Here is a 27895-nt window from a genome sequence, read left to right on the forward strand (position 1 = left end):
ACAGAATTTGGAGCATGCTGAACATTACTGTGTACCTACAGAGATGTCAGTTTTCAGTGTATCCACTAAAAGCATTGCTGCTCTTAATAAATACACTGATTATAATATTCTCAGAATCAGAAGCCTGCTTCATACAGGAAGGTAGTGTTGCCAGCTGTAGGAATTCGACCTTTTGAGACAAGTGAAATGGCGTCATGATTATGGAATGTGATGTTGTAACACAATGACCTCTGCCAGGCCAAAGGTTCAAAGCACATGCCTAATGAGGTATGTGTAATTGTAGTCAAGACATTTATATAGCATTGCAAGTATCAGCATAACCATGATTTTATCTCAGGCTGTACTTTATCTGTTTCATTTGTTCCTAGAAATCTCAGCAAGGTGGTAACAAAACTCACACTGGGGAGAGAGGGAGGGAGGAGAACAGTGTCTTATGTTCTAGTCATAAGTTCTGAGCCACTGTCCTTAGGTGGCCTGGGTTAATAAGCTGACAGCTTTCAAATTTAGTTTCATCAAATACTGAGAGATTTCAGATGGCACCCAGCACTCTCCCTCATGGTTATCCTTTTTTTGAAAATATATTGTCCATTATTCACTTCTTCAATTGGACTTCATGGCAACTAGAAAAATAACTGCCCCAACTCTTATCTCAAGCTCAGATTTTTTTTTTTAGGTTTTTTACAACTAACACTTACTCTCCCCATGCTTCCCCATTGCATCTCTATGTCCTCTTCTCCATGGATCTTCAGTGCAGCTTATTATTTTTCTCTCATTGGTTACTGAATGTCAAGCAGGTTAGAAGTACATTAAATGCCAGAACAGGCAGGCAGGTTTCTTCAGTTGGGAGTTCAGATGTTTGTGGTTCTGAAAGGCAATCTTTGAATGAATTATCAATCTTAACAATCTTCCCTAATTTGGGAACCTTCCATAATGAGGAAAGAAGCCCCATTGTTTATAATATATGCCAACATTTCTCATCCTTACAGTATATTCTCCAGAAGCATTGGGACTGCAGTTACGACAATTGCCAGGCTAAGGCTGTGACTTCTTGAAATTGTAGTCTGTCACGTCTGGAGGGCACAGCTTGGGGAAAGAAAATACTGACAGTGGGGCTCTCTCTTTCCAGCCAGCATATAAATGAGGGCATAGTATTTTGATGATAAAGCGACTAGAACACACTTGAGCAACAAGCTATAAGCCACACCATTTTTGAAAGAGACTTTCAACCTATGCATATTAAACAGTGCCTACAATGGGAGCATTTATACACAACCTTAATGGCTCAACAATAAATCAAGTAAAGAAGGGTGTTATTTTTGCTGAGTAACTGAATCTTGCCAGCTAACTCATGTTCCAAATTGGCCTCTGTTTCATTCAGTTCAGTTCATTTGAATGAAAATATTTTCATCCAGCCTAGCCAATTATTGAAAGCAATGGTAAATACTGACCAAATGAGCTTTGCACACTTACAATTTGAAAGTTACTACTGTTACTATTAGCACACATCTGTGGGGTGAGCTGCCTCAGCCCTACTATGACTGTAGATGTATGGAAGACCGTGATGCAGGCTTGGGAGAGAGTTCAAATTTGTTGACAGGGAATATTGTGTAAATGCAAGTCTCAAACACAGATAGGGTACCTGAACTCAGACTGTTGCATGGTTTTTAAAGGAATGTTCAGATGAGAGTAAGTAGTTATGTTGTTGCTTTAAATTTAAAAACTAGTACAGTAGAATAAAAAACAACAGAAGGGGAATTATTCTGATTTTGCTTTCTCATTTGGTTGCCTATTCTTAAATGTTGAAAAAAAAGTTGGGAATTCTAAAGCATACTTGGCAGTTCTTCATGCAGGATTAGTTTAATAATATACAAAGTTTGAAAAGAAGGTGCTTGATTAACCAAAATTACAATAAAAACTGGAACAGTAAATATGTGAAGGAGGCACTAGGCAGTTTCTACAAGCCATGGCTATCAATAGGAATTTTACAACCTTGTCAGAGGTTTCTGAGAATTGATCACATATGGTAGAGCAATAATCTCATGATCACAACAGCAGTTAAAGTTACTGACTATTGGAGCTATGAGTTCCTATCATCATTTGGTATATAATATGCAATGGTTTATGAAGCTCATTAGGAAGGTGGAGAAGGTTCCAAAATGAATATTTATTTGTCAAATTATATAGCCAGCCATCTCACAAAGCAAGTAACTCTGGGCGGCATACAACAAAGCTAAAAGCAGTTAATAATTTTATTAATGTCCAAAACAATTATTATTGTTGTTATTTATTATTAAACATTAAAAACTATAAAAACAAAGCTAAAAAGAAGTAGTGGGTGAAGGTATGTTAATAATAATTATGCTCTGGAAGATAGAATAAGATAAGGCACTGGTCACAAAATAAGTAGGTAACTGTGTAGAGTTCTGTTTCTTTGTAAATGTTACTCATAATGCAAGAATTCCCATATAAATCAGAATAGAAATTGAGTGTATATTGTTCATCCCTAACACTTTCCTACTTTATATTATGGATTGAATCCCAAAAACTGTACATATTATTCTGCTCAGTCTTCACAAATTCTCAGCCTATACACCCTTTCCATGGCAGGTCCTATGACCTCCTAAAAGCTTCTATCACCAGGGCAGTTAGTCCTGTTGAGTAGCACTTAGTGAAGCATAGAAAGGAGCTTCTGGAAGGAAATGTTACTGCTTTGCGTCTAAGCAGAAGCACTTTCTTCTTCCGAACCCTGAGCAGAATGAGTGGGAGTTTCTTTCAGTCTATTACCCTTGAAAGCATCAATCCTTTCACTTGACTTTTGGACTGAATAACAACATGCTGAATAACATACTGAGATATAAGACAGGTCTTAGACACAGTCTTGTATCTCAGTATGAATGTATCTCAGTATGAATCAAAAGGTTCATACAACAGTTATCTAATGTATCTCTGATTTGAAAGAGAGGACTAATCCTGCAAGAACTGAGTCTTCCAGTGCAAAAAAATTAAAATAAAACTGGAATAATAAAAACATAAGACTGTGTATAAGTATTAATCTAGATGTAGTTAAATGGCCTTAATTTAAAAGCTTAGATTTAGTCAAATCTTAGTTTCTTTCATAAGATAAACACTTGTAATTTAGAACCAAGTGTTTTGTCTTTTAAGGAATTCCATTATTTTTGGCTTTTCTAAAGGCTGTGCTTAATTTTTTTCTAAAAAAGATTAAACTAAACTGTCAGTATAATAAAACAGTTATGTGCAGTTTTATGAAGTGTCACCTAGCTTGTTCAGTTTTAAAATTATTACTGTATAAACTATTGTCAATAATGCTGCAGATGATCTTTATCCATCCATGGCTGGATTAAGAGCTTATATTATTAGCAGGCAGAAGTTTTTCCTAAAGCAGAGAAGTAATTAATCCAACTCTTTCTTAAATTATCAGAACTTGGTTTCTTAAATTATTGAGAACTTGCTCTGAGATTAACTATTTGGTTATCGATTCTATTAGGACTGCCATTTTCATAGGTGAGAAAAAACAGCTGATCCTTTTAGACAGCTTTCCTAGTGAGGAATGCAAATAATGGATGTTTAGCAAGTTCTAACTCTGGAAAGTAAGAGCAACATCTCTTTTGAGTTATCTGTTCCACGTTTATTAAATGTGAATGCTACATATTTATCCTTAGGGCTGACAGTGAATATAGGAATGGGGATTTTTTAAAAAAAGAATATTATTCATAGAAACTGGAAATCTTAACCATTTTGGGGCCTAAGTGGGACAGCTCTAGTTTAGAAGGTAGAACATAAATAATAATTGGCACATCCCCTCTTTAAAGGTTATTATAACAAAGTCCTCCGTGGATTGCTTATTAGGTTCTGTCTCATTAGTCACATCACAACTATATGAAGTTTACTTTGTATTTTAATTTTAATTTAGTCATGATACCCCAGTTTTCAATGTGCATCCTCCTCCATGGGTAAAGACATATGAAGCTAATCACCATGGCAATAATCCAGACAATTTAAAAAAGACAAAAGTAATCTAGGAGGTCCTGGCTCTGTTTTAAAAAAGTGATCTCATGACTCTGGATCCATCCCTGTCTTGACCAAGGTAACACAAACTGGGGAGACGGTTGAATCATTGCGATTTCCCTTGGAGACATAAGTTACTCTTATGCTTCGCAGGAAAGTCCCAGATAAAAATAGACAGCATATAATAAGAGAAAAATTAGGTAACAAACCAAGGTTTTCTTCCTTTTCTGACTTTCAGAGGGTTGTCTTCATGGTCAGAGCAATTATATGACTTGTGCACAACAGTGAGGTGAGATTGGCCCCATCACTCCTGGCCGCCTTGCTTGGGGTGGAGAGGGGAATAGAGCTACATGGGGATGGTTGTTATAGACCACTCGTCTCACGCTTGGACTGTTTTAGATGCTTCACCGCTTGGATTTTTTATTCTTTATTCTTTATTTCTGTTTATAGTATTTTTTACTGTATTTTACTTTTTGTATTATTGTGATGGTTTTAATCGATTGTTGTAAACTGCCCAGAGGTCTCTGACAGGAGGAGATGGGCGGGGATAAATTAGATAAATAAATAAAATAAATAAATAAACATCTGTTCAGTAGAATGCAGATGGTGGTAGAACTGTTTGCCATCAATATTATATTTGTCATATTATAGTTATTGTAGGGTTGATTTGATTGTAATTTCTTTGATTGTTGTGAGCCATCAAAAGTCACTGAGAATTGGGCAGCATACAAGTTGTTGTTGTTGTTGTTGCTGATGTTGTTATGTTTGCCTCTTGTATACATTCACATCGAAATGACTGAAATTCCAGTTCACTGAAGTATGATATACTGAAGTAGTTCATGAGGACTTGTTTATTTGCCTTTCTAATGATTGTCACTTTTTATTGCAAATGTAAATAGCATAGTCTTTTGCCTGTATGCAGCTACTCTGACAGCTGTCTCTAAATGCAGCAACAAATATCAATCGGCCTCCTCCTCCCGCAGTCAATTTATTGGGTTTATACAAGGCAAGATAGGAAAAAAAACACTTGTGTGTCACCAAGCCACGGGCTGGGGAGGGGAACTTGCCAGTTGCTAATGGATACCTGGCATTTTTGTGTATGACCATGAAGAACAGTTTGTGCCCTTTCACCTCTGATGTTTCCAGAATAACATGGGTCTCATTTAGGTCAATACGCCTTTATCAAAATGTCAGGAGTGAAAAATGTGTCTTGGTGTAAGCTGACTGGTCCTTCTTTCCAGTTGCAGGAGTTTATAGAACAATCAATGTTCTCTAAGCTTGTCTGCATGTCATGCAAAGAACTGGATGACAGTAACCATTGACTGTATGTCTGTTTCATTGTCTTTGGGACAGCACACATTTGCATATTTGTCAGTGTCCCTGTTATCCAGCAAACCATGGAGGATCTTTAAAAACTCACAGCTCTCATGCAAATTTCCCTCATGCTATCCCCCCATTCCACAAACCCACACATTGTGACTCTGAAGGCACCCATAATTTATCCCTTGCTTCTTTCTATTTTCTTACTCTTCTTACAATATTAAACTCTAATTTGCATGTAGGGAGATTTGGTTCACTATACCCTGCCATTTTCTCTTTCTCAGAGTCAGTTCATCATAGTTGTCATATATTTTCTTATTTTGAAAAAAGGTTCTTTGCAGAATAATGATAGTATAATTTATGTATAACCGTTCTGATTTTATTTCTTTTTAAAGAAATGACCAGATGGCGTCTTTGTTGGCATATGAGATGTTTTCACGTAGGTTAGTGTGGAACCTACATGTTTTATGAGTGCATATATAGTGGAAAGGACACAGGAAAGTCAAACATTTTTAAAGCTAACAAATGAAATGTAGCTGCAGTCCTAATAGTGCTTCCAAGTAACTATATACAAGTTTATACAACAATTCATTTATTAATGTTTTACTAATAAAAACATGAATGTAATGAAAGAAAAGAGAAGCTATTCTATTAGATACATTACTCTGCTAACATTTTGCTTGTTCTTTTTTGGCTTTTACTGCTACTAGAAGCTTTAGCTTTTACAAAGTTTTCCAATGAATTTAGCTACTGAGATAGATAGATAGATAGATAGATAGATAGATATCTGTAGTTTCTTGTTGCATTTGTAGGTATTTTTCTCATATGACTTAAACAATTGAAATCTAAGGTACAATCCTAACTGAATTCCTAGATACTATTAAACTTGATTTATTTTGGACTTTTCATGCATAAGATTAGCTTTTAACATAGAGGCCTTTTTATGTTTTTCAAGCATATTTTATCTTTCTCAAGTTATGATGATCAAATGTGACCAAAGTACAAGACAGAGTTTAAATTTTTAATTGTTCTCTTGATTGTTGTTGAAGATGGTCATTCCACAACTAGTATGCTTTGGATGGCTTGGGACTACAGCTGTCTGAATGTCAGTCAGGAGGGGCACCACATTAGTAGAGGGCTGTTGCAGATCTGTACAATTTATTTTCAGATCTCATATTCCATTTTCTCCAAATATCATCTGAAAAGCATTAAAAGCATATTAAATTAATCAGGCTCCCTATCTGTTTCCTCTAGGAAATTGTATTAGTGGTATTTTTTGGAACTGAGTATGTGGTTCGATTGTGGTCTTCAGGATGCCGCAGTAAATATGTTGGTTTCTGGGGAAGGCTTCGTTTTGCTAGAAAGCCCATTTCTATCATTGGTGAGTATGTGCAGTTTTGTACAGCATGATTTCTTCTAAATTAGAAAACAGAAAATATTATGTTGTATTATCTAAGAAGGGCTGATTATCTCTGTTTTGAATTACAGACTAATCACATGTATAGATTTGATGTCTGATCATGATAGAAAGCTGGAAGAAATATGTAAAGGGAAATTCCTTTAATGACAGCTTGTTGAATCAGGGAGATGCTGAAGTTAGGAAAACTGGTTGTAGGCAATCAGTCAAGAAGAGTGGGCCCTGCCATTATTCTCCCCATTCTTTTTTGCAAGGGTAGTTCTACATTAGAGGTGTATAACCAGCCGATCTACAAAGCCTTGGACAAAATCCCTACAGACTTTCCAGAGATTTAATTAAATTGCTATTTTTAATGTGGCAGGGTAACATGAAACGAAATTCGATCTTTGATCAAGTTCCAACCATTTTGTTCTAGTCCTAACCAAGTTCGCAGTGCAGTTTCTGATATACCAATAAACAGAAGAAGGACAAATTTTAAAAAGATTACTCACCCCTATACTAAGGAAATGGTAGAACCAGTGATTGTGGCTCTATATTCCCAGAAGGGTGATCTGGAAATTAATCTTTCAATCCCAAAAGAGCATCATATTAGTCATTAGTAACTTTGTAATGTCACTATGTGAGATGGGCAGCTATACAAATGTGATAAATAAAACAAAACAAAATAAAATAAAAATTATTTAGTCTAGATAATAGATGGCCCTTGTAAACTACAGAAATAAAATGTATTCCAGAAATGGAATTTCATTGGGAATGCTGTTTCAGAGATGGAAAATAAGACACTAAAGTGGATGTCGATCACAGACTCTATATAGCAACCTGTATGATTGCAGAATGAGCATTTGGGGTGTGGGGAAAGGAGCATTAAGGCTGAAGAGAGAAGGAGATTATTTCTTAGGCTCTGAAAAATACAGAAGGAAGACATGGGGACCTTTTAGCATTAGGGTGAAATCCAGAAAAAAGGCAAGTCAGTTTGTTTCCTCACATGTGATGAGGCAGTTTGGATACGCTAAATATGTGCTAAATGCTACCCCACCCTTGAATTCACTGGATTATCTGATCCCCACAAAAGAGTGTAACTTTTTCTCCAGAAAATGTGCAGGTGGGAAGGTGAAGTTGCTTCATCTTTTGGAGGTGGCTCTTTCTTTGCTTTTCTTTAAAAATGTATTACCACATGATGGCACTGATGAAAGGATATTCCTGTCTTCATTAATTTTTTTCAAAGAATGCATAGTAGCCTGACCAATGTTGCATGATTAGGTAATAAATGTTTTCAAGAAAGTACACGAGGAAGAGAAAATGGGTACAAAATGTTTTACTGATTGTATTTAACTCTGTCCATAATTGTAAAAATAGATAAATCATATAATAATAAATGTGACCCAGAAGGAACATTTTATCTTATGTAGTGGTCAGGTGAAAAAGTTCAGTAAGTACTGGAAATAAATACACAGCATTATTCAAAAAATCTTAAAAACAAAGGTTACATTGAAACCTCAGGATTCTTTATACTAGGCATCGTTTCAGAACAAAAATCACGTTCTATTAAGACATATGCTGACAGCTATAGGGGCAAATTTGGCCCAGCATTGGAAAAGAGATACTTTCTGCCAATGTCAGAGGGGGAAACCAAACTTGGGGAATACACAGCAATGGCAAATTAACAGTATATGTCCAGAATAGACATCTGACTAAATTTAAACAAGAATGGTCTCCATTTATATTACATGTCACACAACAAGTCAAACTCAGCTACTTAGATTACCATTTTAAGGGGGAAATGTTTGATTTAAAGATGGTAACTAGAACCAATTTTAATATCTATATATAATTTGATGTAATCATCAGTTGGGTATAATGCGCAGAAATCTAGAACATAATATTGTTTTTACTAATTTTTTAGTTGTTATTTTTTCTTTCTTTTTTATAAGATCATGTGCATTTTTAAGATAACAATGAATAGTCGCAATATCAATATAAATACAGATGTTTAGACTTTTTGCAGTGATTTATTATTTCTCAAGATGATACAATGAGTTTAGTCTTATACATATTTTTTAATCATTGAAATAATGGATTTAAAATTTTATGACAATTGTAAATTCTGTGCATTTACTGGTATTTTATTTTCCATCCACTATGTCTTTTCTTGTTTTCTTCTTCTTTTTCTTTTGTGTAATCATTTGTTTTTTTAAATGTTTGAAAATAAAATTATATTAAAAAAAGAAAATATATGAGAAGAGCCTTTATATCTTAGTAAATAATTGACTGTGCATGAAGTCTTTAAAAATGAAAGCAGAACAAACGGAAAATAGCAAGACAACCTCCTCTTCTTTCCTTCTTCCCCAAAAATTCTGAAAGGAATTTGAATTACCCTTTATATTTACCCCTCTTAAATCCATTTATTCAGTCTTCACAAATGGCACTCTTATAAATGTAGCCTGCCTGCCAGTCCCCCATGACAGACAGTGAGTCCACCTCCCCACAGAGAACAACAGCCCTTGATGTCCAGACATTCAGTAAACATCCACATGAGTACAGACAGCTTTCTGTCACATACACAGATACTCCCGCATCCCCTGCTGGAAATACAACAGATTTGGGTTTGGCCCTTTCAAAACAAAGGGCAGAGTCTGTGAACTGGGGCTGTGCGGTGTTTTAGCATGAAATCTAAATCTGTTGTAAATTTAGATTTGTTGCAAAGCACCCAGAGTCCCCCTTTGGGGGGAGATGGGCGGTGACAAAATCTAATGAATGAATGACCCATATTTATTTGTTTGTCTGTTTTTAATTTCCAGATCTTATTGTAGTTGTCGCCTCCATGATTGTACTTTGTGTTGGTTCCAAAGGTCAAGTTTTTGCAACCTCTGCTATCAGGTAACTATGTTAACTGTAGTGTGTGTATGTATGTGTGTATATTTCCCTGTCTTTTTTCTTTTCCATAATCAGACTTCTATTTCAAAACTGTATTTTAGTTTGCTTCCTTTCATTTTCCTTGAACAAACGCTTTTTTCCCCCCAGAGGCATCCGGTTTCTGCAGATTCTGCGCATGCTTCATGTAGATCGACAGGGTGGCACATGGAGACTGTTGGGATCAGTAGTGTTTATACATAGACAGGTATGCAAAACCTCAGAAGGGAAGTGGGAATTATTGATTGATTGATTGATTGATTGATTGATTGATTGATTGATTGATTGCTGGGTATCTAGGTTCACATTATTCTTGGGATACCTAGAGGTGTCATTCCGAAACATACACATGGATTAAAACCAGGAACTTATGTTCTAGTCCTACCCACACAGTCTCTGACTTTCTCACAGGGATTGGAAGGTCTGCAGAGGAACAGTACTTCCACTCTGGAGCACCAAGTGCCCTATAATCATCTTCAGCTCAGTACAACATGGCTATTTTTGACTAGCAGATCTTGCAAATCCATTTTGGGTTCCCTTTTGAATTGATGGTGGTGGTGATATGTTGTTTGTTTGCTCTTGTTTTTTAAATTTCTGAAAAAGGTGTGGGGAAGACTGAAATCTCTGTCAGAACTTTCTGGTTGGGGAGGGGGAGTACATATATCCATCTTATAACATCAAAACTGATTATATATCTATATCCACGTCATGTTGTACAATTAATGTTTACTTAATGATTAAATTTAAGTCATTAAACATCTAAATTGGTATGCATTCTAAACTTCAAATAGTCCTCTAATTTGGACGCCCAGAAAAAAAAATGCTATTTTAAAATATAAAAAGAGAGGTACGTTTTTCAGGCCGTGGGATAATTGATGTCTTTCCACTTTTGTAGTATCAGTAATTTTGAGATCAGGAAAACATGCATCCATTTATGTGATCTCTCTGTAAATGTCCAAACCATTAGTATATAATTCAAAGGACATGGGCATTTATAACATCCAATGAGTCTTCCAAATTAAAATGAACAAGTGAAATCTGCCCAGAAGATAACATCGTATGAACTCTTGTCACTTTAGTTCAATATATGCTGATTTAGGAGGCTTATGTCCCATAATATATTTACTTTACATTTTTTTCTATGACTGCATTATTATAGAGTATCACAGATTTATATATCTTTAAAATAAATGCAATACTTTAAAGCAAATGCAATAATTGCACCTATTCCCCTACCCAACCATTCAGGCCTCAAGACAGCCTCCACATCTTTAAAATGGGTAAACATGGAATAGTAATAGTAATAAACAAGGCAGAATCTTTGCCTCCTCCTTTTGCTATGAACCCCGGTTGAACAGAAAATAGTTATCCATGGTTTCTTGTTTTCTCTAAGCTGTGAGAAACTTTGGTTACTATCTTTAATATAAATGTAAATATTAAAGTAAGAGCATTGGACTAAAATTTGGGAGCTTGAAGTTCAAATCTCACTTGACTGTGAAGTTAATTGGATGTGCTTGGGTTGGATATTATTTCTCAACTTGATTGATTTTACAGTTGATATTCAGTTAAAATAGAGGGAAAGAGCCATATGCATTTACTTGTCTTGGAGGATAGGCAGAATATAAATACATAAATACATACCTACATATAAATTTTTTACTTGGTTTTGTAGAAATCCAGAACTAGAGTAAAGTTTGTTCAGATCCATCTGTTCCTCCTTGGGTAAATGAAAATCTGTTCTGAATTACCCAATTCAATGCACAGACTGGTAGTTAGCAACTATATGTTTTATTTTCATTTTATTATACAGGAAACACAGCATGTTTTTTGTGACTTGGACTGGTAGTATATGGAAAAGGAACATTTAAAACTTTTTTGCCTCTGTAGTCTCAAAGCAGGTTGGATTAACTGTTCCTGCCATTTGATTAGCCCAAACAAGATACATTTATTTCAATGGTTCACTTCTTGACAGTGTTAATTGCAAATATGAAAGGTCTGTTCTAGATCATGACCTCAGTATGGGGCAAAGAATTAGAGTGACACCCCATTCATTAAGGTTTCCAGTTGGATTGATTCAGCTATGTTTACTCTAGAGTAAAAAATGACATGTGGTTTGGCCATTAATACTCTGAGCGTATCTGAAACTGATAGTTATATTTTCCCAATCTGGAAGAAATGGAAACTGGAAAATTAGAGGTTTCTTGTCTAATGGTAGATTGTGGCAAAGGGCAGAGCAAAAGGTTTATATACAGAGGCAATAGTCTTGTGCGTATCTTGGCTTTATAAGTTAGAAATAACCATCTGAATGTGCCCAGTCTAGTAGGTTATAGAAATATGGAACATATGCAAACTTTTTTTCCCAGAGTCCCTCAGTGCATGATAGAAGTCTGAGTTAGATTACATTATGAGAATAATTACTAAGTATATATATTAGATACAATCATTTTGAAATGTAAAATATTTTGACTAAAAAGTTTTACTAAAAAGTTCTCTGATGAATCAGGAAGCAGTTCCTCTGTTGTTAAAACAATATTTCAAAGTCCTTACAATTGCAATTGACTAGATCTGACTTTAAAGTAATTCCTATCTTATGTGCATGCGTAAGATAGGTATACCTTGAATAAAACGAATCAGAAGTTTATTTATTTTCAAATCAGAAGTTTTGTTTTATTCACATGCAGATTTAATCAATTAATTAACTTATAATTGAATTGACTCAGTGTTTTTTAATTGTCAGGCCTAGTTGCATTTTAAAATTTGTTACAGTTCCGTTACAACTTGTTGAAGTCCAAGTTTCTTCCATGTCTATTTTCATGGTCCTTTTGACAATTAGTCTTAATCAGCAGATGCTATTACTCTACACACTAACCCAGGAGTGTTGATCCTTAAATTCACTGGGCCTTACTTCTCAGTAAACATACTGTATATAAGGTTGTGCTGCCAATGAATCATATTCAGGGTCTTGAGGACATAATTAATACTGTATATTGTTTATTGAACTTCAGTTTACAGCCACTTCTCATTTTGCAGTTGCCTCATTTAGCAACTGTTTGCAAATACAATGGTATTTTTTTAAAAAAATAATTTTCTGACCAACGTGCAGATTTACAACCAAATTTTGTGTGCCTGATAACAAAAGCCTTCAGTGTAAAACTGATTAAGGTCCGGTCAGTTTCAGGCAGCAGCTGGCATGGAGGATTCTAATCAACTAATTAAGATCACAGAGCTCAGGTCCTTAACTTGCAGTTAGCACTTTTTAGGGAAGCGCTGCACTGGGGAAAAAAGCAGCTCAGGAAGAGATAGCTTGTTTAAGCAATCTCTCCACCTTGTGAGGGGGCAAAAAAAGGATAAAAAATGGGTCAGGCACAGGACACTGTACAAGAGAACTTTATCTAAATGAGATGGCAGCAATTAGTGATCTTTGCAGCATCTCTCTTTCAATCATGTGTTTGCTTTGCAACCATTTTGCTTAGCAACCATTTTGCTTCCAATTTAAGGAATGGATTGCCATCATTAAACAAGGAGAGGGTGTATTATTTTGTAGCATAACAACTTTTAAAATCATGTGGAATGTATAATAATTATTTTCATCTAATATTGATATAAATTAATTTATATTTATAATTGATATAAATTAATTTAAATTTAGGCTTCCTTCACAAATTGGGAATCTTCCATATTTTAAGGACTTTTAGGCTAAGCTGTTGGCTTTTCAGAATTAGGGCTTCTGGCACTTAAAAGTCCCTCTGTCTGGATGTTACCAAGTTAATTTACATGTATTACTGGGAAATAATGAACCCACTGAAGTATGAAGTCAAGCATCGGGTATTATTTTTACAAAATAGCTTCTGATGACAGCAGCATTCCACTTATCATAAATTATTCACTAATTGATTCTTTTTCTTCTTTTAGGAATTAATAACTACCCTGTACATTGGGTTTCTGGGCTTGATTTTTTCTTCATATTTTGTGTATTTGGCTGAAAAAGATGCTGTGAATGACTCAGGCGAGCATGAATTTAGCAGCTATGCTGATGCACTTTGGTGGGGAGTGGTAAGTATAATCTATAGAAAAGTATCAAACTTAATATACTTAATATACTATTATATTTTTAATATAGGAAATATGTCACTAAGTTAATGGGAGAAAAAATACATTGTGCTCTCATTCAGGTGTTGATTCTAAACTATGATTTAATGACAGTCAGGTTCAGGCTTGTGTGCTTCTACATCCTTCTATCAAGGCCACAAATAGATTAGAACAGAAAAGTGTGGATTCCTAAATTCTGTATCTGATGATCACCCAAATTAGTTTCAGTGGGAAGGTTTTGTTTCTTCTGACTGAGCTTATCATGTCATTTGAAATTGGACATTTTATTTGTCATCTTAACTGTGGATTTGTAACAATGGTCAAATCATAGTTAAGGTTAACTACAGTTTAGGGTTCAGGCAGAACACTCAAATAAAAAGTTCCATTGTCAATACCATAATGGTGACACTTGACTAAGGAAGCAAAATTCATGCAGCGTCTCATTAATCAGGAAGGAGGGATTAGAATATAGAATCTTAGAAACGAAATAAGAAAACTGCAATCTTAATTTGTTAATGAAAATTAAGAAACCTGTTAAGGTGAGGTTTCTAAGAGCTGTTTATATTTTCTTTTCATAGATTCCATAACTAACGAACTAAAGCCTTGCTTAAGAGAGAAGGCTGAAATGTCCATTGGTTCCTCATTTGCCATACTTTGAACAACTCCCTATTCTTTCCCAGATTTTGAGAATAGCCTTCTCCTGGATTAGTTCATGGACTTTTGCCAAGTTCTCCCCTTTGCTTTAAAAGAACCGACTCTTTGCTATCCCCAGAAGATGGAGAGGCCGGGGTCATTTGACTCCGTACATGTCCAGGAGTTACGTCTCACTGAGCCAACTTCCTGGCATGCAGGCTAGCTTCACAACAACTGTTGTTTCAATGTGTAGAGGAATTGAAACAGAGTTGTTGAATTAACATAAAAGCACTCCTCTGTCAGCCCCAGACTCAGCTCTTAATTTCCTGCCTAAATTAGTAGAATGCAACAAGTAGACAATATTCTTGACTCCAGCAAAATTTGAGGGCTCAGAGGAATTCATATCACTACTAGATTTGCATCACTACTGATCAGAGTTCTGAGATAGTGTATAATTTCTGAATTGGTTCCTTTGCTTCTCTGCAATTTCTATTTCATCCAGTCTTCATTCAGGGCAATTATACAACATTCAGCTGGCATCATATAGCCTTAGTATATCACAAGCAAGATAAGTCTTTTTTAGTTGCCAGCCTGTTTAATTGCAGAAGGAGACAATGTCCAGGCACATTTAGGCAGAAGGGATTAGATTTGCTGAATAAACATACCCAATTACCAAATAATTGATACATTGATAAACCATTTGCTTGATAAATGAGGAACAGGATGACAAGTAGCACATTTATCTGTTGTTTCTTATATGAACTTTATGGGCTGATTTTCATGCCCCCATTCTGGCCTGGGCTGCAGGAGAAGCCAGATGCCAGACTTCTGCAGAAGCCTCTCCCCATCTATAATGCCTGATTGGTGATTTCTGAAGTGTTTGTCAGGTCGTAGTGTGGGCTCTTACAGACACAGGTTTAGTGCTCTTTTGACATAGCAGCTGTCCTGTTTATAAAAAACTGAGCTTTCTTGAGAAAGTGCTTGTCCTGTATTGTAGGTTGATTTAAATCAGGATGGAGAGCCACATTCTGCCAGCAGTGTGTTAATAGTTGCTGTTTTGGGTGCATTGTAGGGTTTTCCACTGCTTTTGCTAACAGCTTTTACTGTTTCTAGTACTATGGTGGGGGGGGGAATGGGGTCATTTTGCCTACTCAATCCTGCCTCCATGGCTCTCCATGGGCTACTTTCAAGTGCCACTGAATTAGACTCAGGTCCAGCACACCATTCTTCTGCAGCACGTCTTGAGGATGGAGCTTGTTCTTTATTAATCATTTCCTCCCAGTTCACCCCAGACCTCAACTCCACAACTGTGACTGTCACCCAGGCTACTTTTAGACATGGGTTTAGTGCTCTTTCAGAAGAGTGTTAAACCTGTATTCAGAAATAGTCTAATGGGGTACAGGCACGGTGCTGCTACTTGACAGATGTAAAAACAAGCTGCTTCAAACACTTACCTACTTTCATCTAAGCCAGCCCCACCCCACATTATGGAGAGTGACTGATGGTTGTTTTCCTGCCAGCAGGTGATATTTGATGGGAGGGGAACTCTGCCTATCATTTTCCTTAACCTGTCCTGCACTAAAACAGTAAGGATAGTACCAACTGCTGGATTTGTTACTGAGGCAGACACGGGCTTACTGATCAGTCCAGCAAATTTTGTTCTAGTATATTTCTGCCAGCTCAAAAACTGGTGAATAATAACTTAGGCTTCTGGCTGTGCTTTATAAGTGCCTCCTCCTTTTCCTTTCCTTGCTTTTATATGTAAATAGAGAATACAATAAGATCGCTGCTTGGTCTGTTTTTTTTAAAGGCTTTAAGTCTTTTCTAAAGGTTTTAAATGGTATTATAGTATATGGAGTTTCTAGAGGCATGGCTCACATGGATTATTAAATAAAGGTGGCAAATGCAGCCAAAAAAACAAACACTGCTCTTGGTCAGCAAGAGAAGTATATTCTTGGTAGGCATGACTGGTGCTTTCTATGTGCTGCAAAGCTTTTCTCAGAAGGGATGAGAACAATTAGCTTATAAGTAGAAGGAAAACAAAATGTGAGGAACTACAGCCTCCTGCTACATACAGTCTAAAAAGCATACAGTCTGAAGGTCAACAAATAAAACAGATGTGCCCTAGAAATTGCAGGTAGAAGCAGCAACAACCTAGGTTGCTTCTAAATCTTTCCCAAATGAAGACTATAAATAATTCCATTTATATAGAAACCAGAAACCATTTTAAATGCATACAGGTCTTGCAATAGACTTGTGAAAATAATGAAACTTGAAAAAAATAGCTGTAAAAATTACAGATTAGAAAAACAATCAAATAAGCTTTTCTTTAAAAAAAAGACACATGGAATTAAAATAGCGCTTTCTCAAGCTTTTTGGGCGGCTTCCAGAATGAGAAATGTTTAACTGAGCCTCTTGGAGAAGCCTGTTGCTAAAAAGGATTCCTAACTGTGTGGAGACTTCTGAAGGAAGGTCTAAAGAGGATCCCAGCCACTGACACAGAAGGGTTGGAGGTGGAGGTCACAACATTCTCTACCCAATTGTAGTTCTTAGTTATGAAGACAAAGGATTAAATAACTCTTTGATAAATGAACAGAATGTTTAATATTGGCTATATGGTTTTATTAGAGTGCAGTATTAATCTTTCATATGTTTATTTGTAATCCTCTATAATATTTATTTAATATAGTTTAATATTTGTATTAAATATTAATATTTAATATTTAAATATTTAAATATTAATAAACGAAGCAGGACATAGGCTGATAGAATTTTGCCAAGGCAACTCACTCTGCATAACAAACACTCTCTTCCAACAACCTAAGAGACGGCTTTATACATGGACTTCACCAGATGGACAACACCGAAATCAGATTGACTAAATCCTTTGCAGCCAAAGGTGGCGGTCATCTATACAGTCGGTAAAAACAAGACCTGGAGCTGACTGTAGTTCAGATCACGAACTTCTTCTTGCACAATTTAGGATCAGACTAAAGAGATTAGGGAAGACCCCCAGATCAGCTAGATATGAGCTCACTAATATTCCTAAGGAATATGCAGTGGAGGTGAAGAATAGATTTAAGGGACTGGACTTAGTAGATAGGGTCCCGGAAGAACTATGGACAGAAGTTCGCAACATTGTCCAGGAGGCGGCAACAAAATACATCCCAAAGAAAGAGAAAACCAAGAAGGCAAACTGGCTGTCTGCTGAGACACTAGAAGTAGCCCAAGAAAGAAGGAAAGCAAAAGGCAACAGCAATAGAGAGAGATATGCCCAATTAAATGCAAAATTCTAGAGATTAGCCAGAAGAGACAAGGAATTATTTTTAAACTAGCAATGCGTGGAAGTGGAAGAAGACAATAGAATAGGAAAGACAAGAGACCTCTTCCCGAAAATTAGAAACATCGGAGATAAATTCCAGGCAAAAATGGGTATGATCAAAAACAAAGATGGCAAGGACCTAACAGAAGAAGAAGAGATCAAGAAAAGGTGGCAAGAATATACAGAAGACCTGTATAAGAAGGATAACAATATCGGGGATAGCTTTGACGGTGTGGTCAGTGAGCTAGAGCCAGACATCCTGAAGAGCGAGGTTGAATGGGCCTTAAGAAGCATTGCTAACAACAAGGCAGCAGGAGACGACGGCATCCCAGCTGAATTGTTCACAATCTTGCGAGATGATGCTGTCAAGGTAATGCATGCTCTATGCCAGCAAATTTGGAAAACACAAGAATGGCCATCAGATTGGAAAAAATCAACTTATATCCCCATACCAAAAAAGGGAAACACTAAAGAATGTTCAAACTATCGAAGAGTGGCACTCATTTCACATGCCAGTAAGGTAATGCTCAAGATCCTGCAAGGTAGACTTCAGCAATTCATGGAGCGAGAATTGCCAGATGTACAAGCTGGGTTTAGAAAAGGCAGAGGAACTAGGGACCAAATTGCCAATATCCGCTGGATAATGGATAAAGCCAGGGAGTTTCAGAAAAATATCTATTTCTGTTTTATTGACTATTCTAAAGCCTTTGACTATGTGGACCATAACAAATTGTGGCAAGTTCTTAGTGGTATGGGGTCATCTTGTCTGCCTCCTGAAGAATCTGTATAACGACCAAGTAGCAACAGTAAGAACAGACCACGGAACAACGGACTGGTTTAAGATTGGGAAAGGAGTATGGCAGGGCTGTATACTCTCACCCTACCTATTCAACTTGTACGCAGAACACATCATGCGACATGCTGGGCTTGAGGAATCCAAGGCTGGAGTTAAAATTGCTGGAAGAAACATTAACAATCTCAGATATGCAGATGATACCACTTTGATGGCTGAAAGCAAAGAGGAACTGAGGAGCCTTATGATGAAGGTGAAAGAAGAAAGTGCAAAATCTGGATTGCAGCTAAACCTCCAAAAAACCAAGATTATGGCAACCAGCTTGATTGATAACTGGCAAATAGAGAGAGAAAACATAGAGGCAGTGAAAGACTTTGTATTTCTAGGTGTGAAGATGACTGCAGATGCTGACTGCAGTCAGGAAATCAGAAGACGCTTAATCCTTAGGAGAAGAGCAATGACAAACCTCGATAAAATAGTTAAGAGCAGAAACATCACACTGTCAACAAAGGTCCGCATAGTCAAAGCAATGGTGTTCCCAGTAGTAACATATGGCTGCGAGAGCTGGACCATAAGGAAGGCTGAGCGACGGAAGATAGATGCTTTGGAACTGTGGTGTTGGAGGAAAATTCTGAGAGTGCCTTGGACTGCAAGAAGATCAAGCCAGTCCATCCTCCAGGAAATAAAGCCAGACTGCTCACTTGAGGGAATGATATTAAAGGCCAAACTGAAGTACTTTGGCCACATAATGAGAAGACAGGACACCCAGGAGAAGATGCTGATGCTTGGGAGAGTGGAAGGCAAGAGGAAGAGGGGCCGACCAAGGGCAAGATGGATGGATGATATTCTAGAGGTGACGGACTCATCCCTGGGGGAGCTGGGGGTGTTGACGACCGACAGGAAGCTCTGGCGTGGGCTGGTCCATGAAGTCACGAAGAGTCAGAAGTGACTGAACAAATAAACAACAACAACAATTTACATCCATACTCTTTTATATAACTACAATGTATTAGTGAATTGACTTGCTATAAATAAGCCTCCAATTGAGCAAAATCTCAGGGCAAAGAATGTGCTTCATTCCTCCTGTTTAAATATTAAGGACCTAAAAGTGCTTATGTTTAAATGGACAAGATTTATAATTAGTATTACCAAAGGTAAAGACTAGCACGTAGCTTTTTAGTGGGTTATATAGCATTTCAGCTGCCTTAGGGTATCTGTAGGATTCATTAGTCCCCAAGGATTGTTTACATTTTCTTGCCCCACAAATGTTGTGGTCAGTGCAGATACTTCAGTTGACCACCTCTGACATGTAATCCAAATTCCAAAATTGTAACAAAAACGGCCAAGAGTCTTATGGTACCTAAAAGGCAATCAGATATACTGTGGACCGTAAGTCATTTTATAATTAGATACTGTTAAAAGGTTTCACATATGTCAAAAGGTTTCAAGCTATCTCAAAAGGTCCCAACAAACACAAAGGGTTTTTAACACATTACAGTTGTTAATTGATAAAATACTTGCAATCTACCTCATGCCACCTGCATCTGCATTACCAGTTTCTCTCCTCCTCCTCTTCTACGTCCCACCTACCTCTTCCAAGTTAACATCCTATATGAGCCAAGCCACTCTGTGCATCTGATGAAGTGAACTGCAGCTCATGAAAGCTTATGCCTTTTAATAAAATGTGTTACTTGGAAAAGCTGCTACCAGACTCCTCCTGATTTTGGTGAATATGTTAATATTTAATAAAGCACGTCTTTAGTTTAATTTAAAAAGATACCTGAATGGCAGTGACCGTCTTTCGACAAGACCATAACATTTTGATTAAACAACATAAGTCTTTTGTTTACAAATCACTCCTCTCTCTTGTCAGGCTTTGTTTGGGCTATCCTTGTGATTTGTGTTCATGTAACTTTCGACTCTACCAGCCTTTGCAAGGCAGTGATATCATCAAAGTTTCAGCACTGCCAGATGCTTGGCCCTAAGCTTGCTAGGAGAGCAAGAACACTGATCTGTACATAATAGTGCTGTAAAACTATCCAGCTGATCAAACAAAGCTATTCAAACATTGCCTCCTCTTTTAGTATGTTACAATTCCAGTCCTGAAATAGCAGAGACGTGTGTAAAGAGAATAAATAACTTCTTACATACAAACCGCTTCTGTTTTGTAAAGAAAACTTGATTGCAGATATATATTGGACCTACTTGACAGATAGCAAACAGATCGCTTTGTAGTGTAATAGTTCCACTTGTTGAAGTTTTTAATTGAAAACTAAAGGGCTGATTTTTCTGTTTGGGAAGAATCCATCTCTCAGATACTTGAATAAAACTATTTTTTCAGAAATGCTCAAGCTGGCATTTAACCGGTCAGTGTTAGAAATAAAAGACCGAACCAGAGGTACTTTTGATTTGATATAAGGATTAGCATCATCAACAGCATCACTTTTATTGCAGTCGTGGACTGCAATTCTACATGTAGACGAATAATTTAATAACAGTTTCTATTTCAATTAAAATGACATAAAATTATAGCTAAATCGTTGAGGCAATCACAGCATCTCTTGATTACAACAAGATTTAGCCATATTCAAGGAAATGATGTTGGACTGGTCTGATAAAAATAATTCTACATTAAATAGTTCAGAATTATCTGGGTACTTTGCTAGCTAGGCACTTATAAAGCAGACCTTTCATCTTTATGGAAAAGGCAGTATAAAAGGACCTGAAGTATGGATTTGATAGATTCTTTTCCATAAGAGACAACCTTAGCTCATAAGGGTTTGTTGGTTTTTTTGTATTTGCTCTTAAGAACAGCTGTTGGAAGGACATTGAAATGTGTTAATGTTAGTGCTTTTTGAAATTCAGAGACAGTTATTTGATTAGAGCCAGTTTGGTCTAGTGGTTAAGGTGCTGGGCTAGAAACCAGGCTTCTGTGAGTTCTAGTTCCGCCTTAGGCATGAAAGCCGGCTGGGTGACCTTGGGCCAGTCACTCTCTCTCAGCCCAACTCACCTCACAGGGTTGTTGTTGTGGGGAAAAGAGGAGGAGGAAGGCATATTAGGTATGTTGGCTGCCTTGAGTTATTATAAAAATAATAAAGGCTGGATAAAAAATAAATAAATGAATAAATTTAAGTATCTTGCTGGCCTAAAAAAGGGGGCATGGCTAGTCAGAAACATGTTCTGGGTAGGGAAGATCAGTTTGGCTTCCAAATCTCTAGCATGTTACTTAAGTGCAGTTAGTGCTCAATTGTAGCCCATAATCAGAATGGCCTCTCTGGAAAGTCCATTGTGTTGCAATTTTTGAAGGGATGTTCTTTTCCATGTTGAGTTATAATTGTCTATAATAAGCCAAGACCACAGATATTCTGGAAAAAAACAGTATCTTTAACCCATGGACAGTAGTACAAGCCCATGTGCCCATTTGTACTTCAAACCTGCCTCCCTCCTTTGTACCACATTAGGCACACACTTGAAATATAGTCCTTAAAAATTTGGACTGAATCCTTTCGTGAAGGTGGTCCCAACTGAGCATCAAACAGAAGTTGTATACATGCTGTAGCTAAATAAAGCTTTGATACTGCTGGGCTATGCTGTGCCATTCTGGTGAAGTGGAAAGTAGTATAGCGACCATTGATTTTTGTGCATTTTGGATTACATCGTTCCAGCGCAGGCTGCATTTGGTATAAAGTGATGAAAGACCATGTCCAACTATTTAAAGGTTTTAAATTGGCTTGTTGTCTGGCCATTTAACCGCCAGGCATGCACTCTAGGTCACTTTGCAGAACTTGGTTGATCTCATGTGCTTCCTCAGAATTGTAAGTGACTAGAGCATTCAGAGCTCATTTTAGTCCAATTGATATTGGCACTGGCACGAGAAGCAATCTATCATCTGCATATGGTAAGGCTGCAACATGCCTATTAGCTAATTTGGGGGGATAATCCTCTAAATGACTAATTTTAGCCACAAGAGGGTTGATGTACAAATTAAAGAGCAGGAGAACCTTATTTGTAAGTTTATTCTGTCCCTTTTCTACTTTAACCTGCACTGTTAAAAATACTTTCCATAACAATGTATATTTAAACAATATTTCAATAGATGTTCATAACGAACATTTCGAATATATTTGCTCACCAAATTGTTATGTCTTACCATAAACATCCCAAATATTGCAGCTAAACGATTGAACCAATTTAAAGAATTATTTCAATTATTAAATTGATTTACACCATTAAACCTAAGCTAGTTCTGCCCCTAACCTGTTTGCCCTCTTTGCCTTTTATTATATAAATCTCCCCTGCAGCATTTTTCACATGGACTGGGATTCCTTTACGTACAGATCTTTCCCTACAGTAAAAGAAACCTAAAATACATTTGGATTGGAGCTGGAACAGTTTTCTCTACAGAGAAGAGTAGAATTTGGGCAGGATGCCCTGAGACTTCATGCATTGTGAAGTTTTCCAAGTCATGAAGGCCTCAATTAATGCTTTGAATTTACAGTATGTTAACATGAGCTATTTTGTAATTCCATTTCCTATCCACTTTTCTTTCTCCTAAATTAAGGTTCTCCTATATGTGACAGTGTAATGATAGGTTTCTTTCTTACCCCACAGATGCATAAGGTTGTGAGGGTATACAAATAACTGACACAACAGCTGTCTAAACATTTCTAATGTACAAATTAGATACCAGCACCCAACTTTGATTAGTTGGGTTACTTATTTTGGTTACTACACTTGGCATGGAAATCTAAGAGTTTGTTGAGATGGAATGTTGAGCTATTTTAGGAATAAGTTAAGAGGATTGGGATAGGATTCAAGAAATTAGTTTTTATGCGGCAATTTGACTAGAAAACCTTTTTCTTCTTTATGCTGCACTGCATCTTTGGAGGACATTAATCCTCCAAGGATTAATTTTTTATGCTGTTTGGTTTTTTATGCTGTTTGGTAGCATAACAACAATAAATGCCTTATTATAAATATACAGTGACAATGCAGAAAAAAAAGATAAAGGTAAAAAAAAGAATAAATATGAATTTAGAACACTACATGGGGAAAAATCATGATAGGGCCTGGAAATGTGGAGTATGTTAGTATCATGATAAGTAGAATTATAACTACAAGTATCTATGTCTGGTGAACATCTAGAGTTTTCTGTTGTGGTAGCCCATAAATATTGGTAATTAATAATGAACTTTTAAGGAGAGGGGTATTGGCTATGTTTAGCTATTGAACTGCCTTGTGAATCAGTCCAGTTCAAATCAGCTAGTTTGCAGGTTTCCATTCTCTCCTTGTCTGCCCATCTAGGAGGAATCATTCTGATGTGTTTCCTTCTGCTTTTTGTTAACCATAGTGGCCCAGATCATCAGATTTGTGAATTGCACTTACTTTTTATAAAAGCAAACCACAATTTGAAGATGATCTGTTTTAAATCTGAGGAAATAGTAGCTTCCAGATACCTTCTATGGATCACATAGAAGGAGGAGTAGATGGAACACATAAGACCAGGAAGTAGGTAGGCTTGTTCACGTATTAAACCACAGTTTATTATGACATCAAAATATGATAATGGATTGTACGGAGGCTTTCTTTGTACTGGAAGGCACATTCTGGATTCCATTATAGAAACTGGCAATTCAATTTTCCAAACTTCCTTGAATATAGAACACTAAAAGCCAGGTACATATGGAGTTGTATATGATAGATGCATCATTGTAAGTCAACTTTGTTTCTTGTTTTAGAAAAGGAAACGGTAAAGTTGCCAATTGTATTTCAAGCCTCAAATAAATACAATTTCAGGTATAGCCAAATATTATTATGGGTCTTTTCCCCAAACAGCAGTTCCTTTTCTGCTTCCTACAACAACTGACGTGAAAGCACATGAAAAATCTTACAGTTCCTTGTAATACAGCTAAAACCTTGTTCTTTTCTGGAGAGGTAGGAGACTGGAACTATGAAAGAAGGATTGAAAAAGACTAATGGAGGTTGATTCTCATGACCAGCCTGCTCCAGTGTGAGTATCAGTCATTTACCATTCCTTGAAGGCGGAACACTTGACGTCATCCTCTCACCACTGCCAGCCCGCCAGGAAGGCAACCTCCGTTACTCTTTTTCTGCTGCATATTAAAATTAGGGTTTTCTGACTTGAGCTGGTGCAAGCAGTGCTGTCCAGTTTCCATGCTCTGTTTCATTTCATTGCAGGGAAATACCTCCATTCCAACTGATTACTGTGATCTATGGCAGGAAGACCCCCTCTCTTCCAAACACTGGGTGCTGGCCTCCACAATCTTTTTTTTTTTTTTTTTACAAATTCACCAGGAGAATGATGATTTCCTATTTTACAAGATCATTAACAAAAAAGTGAAACGATGGGCTTTTTTTTTTAACAAATTCACCCATAGATCAGTGGAACAGTGAAAAATGGACCTTTCTTTGTTTTTCATATTTTTAATGAGGTAAAATTGACCAGATTTCTTCCATGTGTCCCTTCTAGCCCACATAACAGGAAAAATGGTAAAATTCTGGTGGACCAACTTTCCTTCCTTCCTTCCTTCCTTCCTTCCTTCCTTCCTTCCTTCCTTCCTTCCTTCCTTCCTTCCTTCCTTCCGTTCAGGAACCGTTTAAAAGTTAAGGGCCAGGGTAAAACTGGTCTGGACATTACTATGACCAAAGAGAATCAAGGGATTGAAATCTGGATTTCCTAAGCCAGTTTCATTTCAGCCACATTATTCCTGGAGTCCAGTACTGTAGTACAGAAAAGCTCTATGAAGTGAAATGATTGGAGAAGCTGGACTGGTGCCATTCTGAATCTACACAGTCTTACAAGCTTATTAATTAATCTGCATAATTAATAATATCCTAAAAGATCTTTCTCTGTAACAAAAATTTTATCTTTCAAGGTATGGTAACTGTAAAATACTTTTAATTTCTTGTGAATAAAAGACTGTTCTAGTTAGCATAAAATATATATTTCATAATACATAATTATACCTCAGAAGTAATTTGAAATAATAAAGCTAGATGATTGCATGGTAATCATATTTATTTCTTGATTTCAGGTGACTGTTACAACCATTGGTTATGGAGACAAGGTGCCTCAAACATGGATAGGAAAAACCATTGCATCTTGCTTTTCTGTATTTGCAATATCATTTTTTGCCCTGCCTGCAGTAAGTTGTTTAGACTACTCCAAACTTCTTTCAGTTGTGCATACATATAATAGGATTAATTTTCATTAGTTCCTATATATGTAATACTGATTATAAATTAATTTTATGTACTTTTTTTACATTACACTGAACTCAATACAACTTACAGGATGTGAAAATTTGTTATATTGAATGCCATAAGGGCAGAAGCTGGGATATGAGTTATAAAAACGAATGAATGAATAATACTGACCTAGGCTTAGGCTTAGGTTTAGGCTTAGGCTTAGGCTTAGGCTTAGGCTTAGGCTTAGGCTTAGGCTTAGGCTTAGGTTTAGGTTTAGGTTTAGGCTTAGGCTTAGGCTTAGGTTTAGGCTTAGGCTTAGTCTTAGGCTTAGGCTTAGACTGCCACCCAACTCCAAAATCACTCTGGGCAGCTTACATGATTTAAAGAGAAGAAAAAAACAATCCAAAAAAGCAGGAAATATATGGGCAATAATAGACATTATTGCACTAAAACACAGTGTTACAATTATCTCTTCAAACTTTTCTGAGCATTTGTCTGGTATTATATACCTAGATCTGTATTCAAGTATGCTGTGATTTCCTTGCTATCTTGAGATTGTCATGTTATTTTCTAGCGCTGTGCCTACGTATGCATGTATGTATGTATGTATTGTGATACAGATATAGGTTCTGCAGTTGTTTTCTACCATCCTCATTCAATCTGATGGTAACACATACTTTTGATAATTCTTAAGGGGGAGAAACATTTAATATATTAGGCTCTTGCACAAGTAATCGCAAGACGTAGGTGAAAAATCCTTGAACAGTTTAATATCTAGTGGTCTACAGTCTCCCTGGCTTATGTCACTTTATTTAATTCCTGAGGGGAAGACTTTCTGAGTGGACTCCCTCAGTAGGATTTGTTCAGAAAAGGAAGCTTAAGCAGCCAAGAAGATGAGGGTGATTGAGAAAATACATCAGCAGCAGCAGCAACAAAAAATTGCACTGTTGTGTTGCCATGTTGCAGTAATAGAAATTCAAAGCACTGCCAAAACCAATTCAAAAGATCCTGACATTTATGTACTTGTTTTTCTAACAGCCCCACAGTATCATGGATTTTACTGTTGCTACCTAAATATATGTTGTTGCTGGTCTATGTAAAACTATGAACAGCAAGAATAAGATACACTTTTTATGCAGTGAGTTTACATTATACAACTATTGCTCAGTACAACTCTTAAGTGTGAAAACAGTAGAGAGTATAAAATACTGGAAGTATTCCACCTCAAATAGAGCTAATTGGATATTTCAGGGATGATGCAGCTGTCAATAAGACAGGCCCAAATTTAGCAGAATCTCAGCCTTTGCTCCAAATTCCATGGTAGCTGAATTTACCACAAACCTCACATTTGAAATGGCATTTATGTAATTGACTGATTGGTTTACTCTACTAATTTCCTCTGTTCCTCAGGGAATCCTTGGTTCTGGATTTGCTCTGAAGGTACAGCAGAAACAAAGGCAAAAGCATTTCAACCGACAAATTCCAGCAGCTGCTTCTCTTATTCAGGTGCCTTCATGCTTAAATACTAGCTTTCTTACATGTATGACAACTATTAAAAGGGTAGATTTGGTGTTACTTTTCCAGAAGTTGCTCAGGAAGACTATCTTCTTATTTCTTTGCAGTAATGAAACTTGGCTGATGAATTTTCAGTCTTCATCCAGTTTCCATTTGCAGCTATTGCACAAGGAAGCAATATGAAGCACTGAGTCATAATGGCATTTTTTGTTTGTCCTAAATCCTTCACATTTAGCATTTAAAGAAATGGAACCAGTTAAATAGCTAAATGTGAAGGATACTCAGTAATTTATTTGAACTCTCAGCTCATTTTGAATCAAGTTTGATTTGCTTCATAACTGGCTTGTGTTTTCTAAACTCCTCTATCCCTCCAACCCTCTGCCTCTGTTTTGAAATTTCTACCATTTCTGGCTTTAGGTATACCTTCAGAGATATAAAAGTGTATCCTACCTTAGATAAATTCATGTTTGCAACCTGGACTGATTTCTGGGGATGCATAACTTTTTTGTTGCTAACTTCATCTTTTGTACATTTCTAAAAAATATTTTAGACGGCCTGGAGGTGCTATGCATCAGAAAACCCAGATTCTTCCACGTGGAAAATATACATTAAAAAACCTTCCAGAAGTTATCACTTGATGTCTCCTAGTCCCAAGCCAAAG

The 27895-nt window shown here is 36.6% G+C and overlaps 1 protein-coding gene across 1 annotated transcript in view; it reads left to right on the forward strand.

The window, feature by feature from the left end:
* Positions 1-27895, forward strand: part of KCNQ1 (potassium voltage-gated channel subfamily Q member 1) — a 375374-nt gene that overhangs the window by 102397 nt on the left and 245082 nt on the right. The window contains exons 3-9 of the mRNA XM_063289351.1: positions 6601-6727; positions 9562-9640; positions 9785-9881; positions 13586-13726; positions 25566-25676; positions 27130-27225; positions 27785-27895. The exon at positions 27785-27895 is cut by the window's right edge and continues 18 nt beyond it. Coding sequence (XP_063145421.1) covers positions 6601-6727; positions 9562-9640; positions 9785-9881; positions 13586-13726; positions 25566-25676; positions 27130-27225; positions 27785-27895 — 762 coding nt within the window. The remainder of the gene's footprint in view (positions 1-6600; positions 6728-9561; positions 9641-9784; positions 9882-13585; positions 13727-25565; positions 25677-27129; positions 27226-27784) is intronic.

Source organism: Candoia aspera, chromosome 1 (genome assembly GCF_035149785.1).
Source record: "Candoia aspera isolate rCanAsp1 chromosome 1, rCanAsp1.hap2, whole genome shotgun sequence".
NCBI lineage: Eukaryota > Metazoa > Chordata > Lepidosauria > Squamata > Boidae > Candoia > Candoia aspera.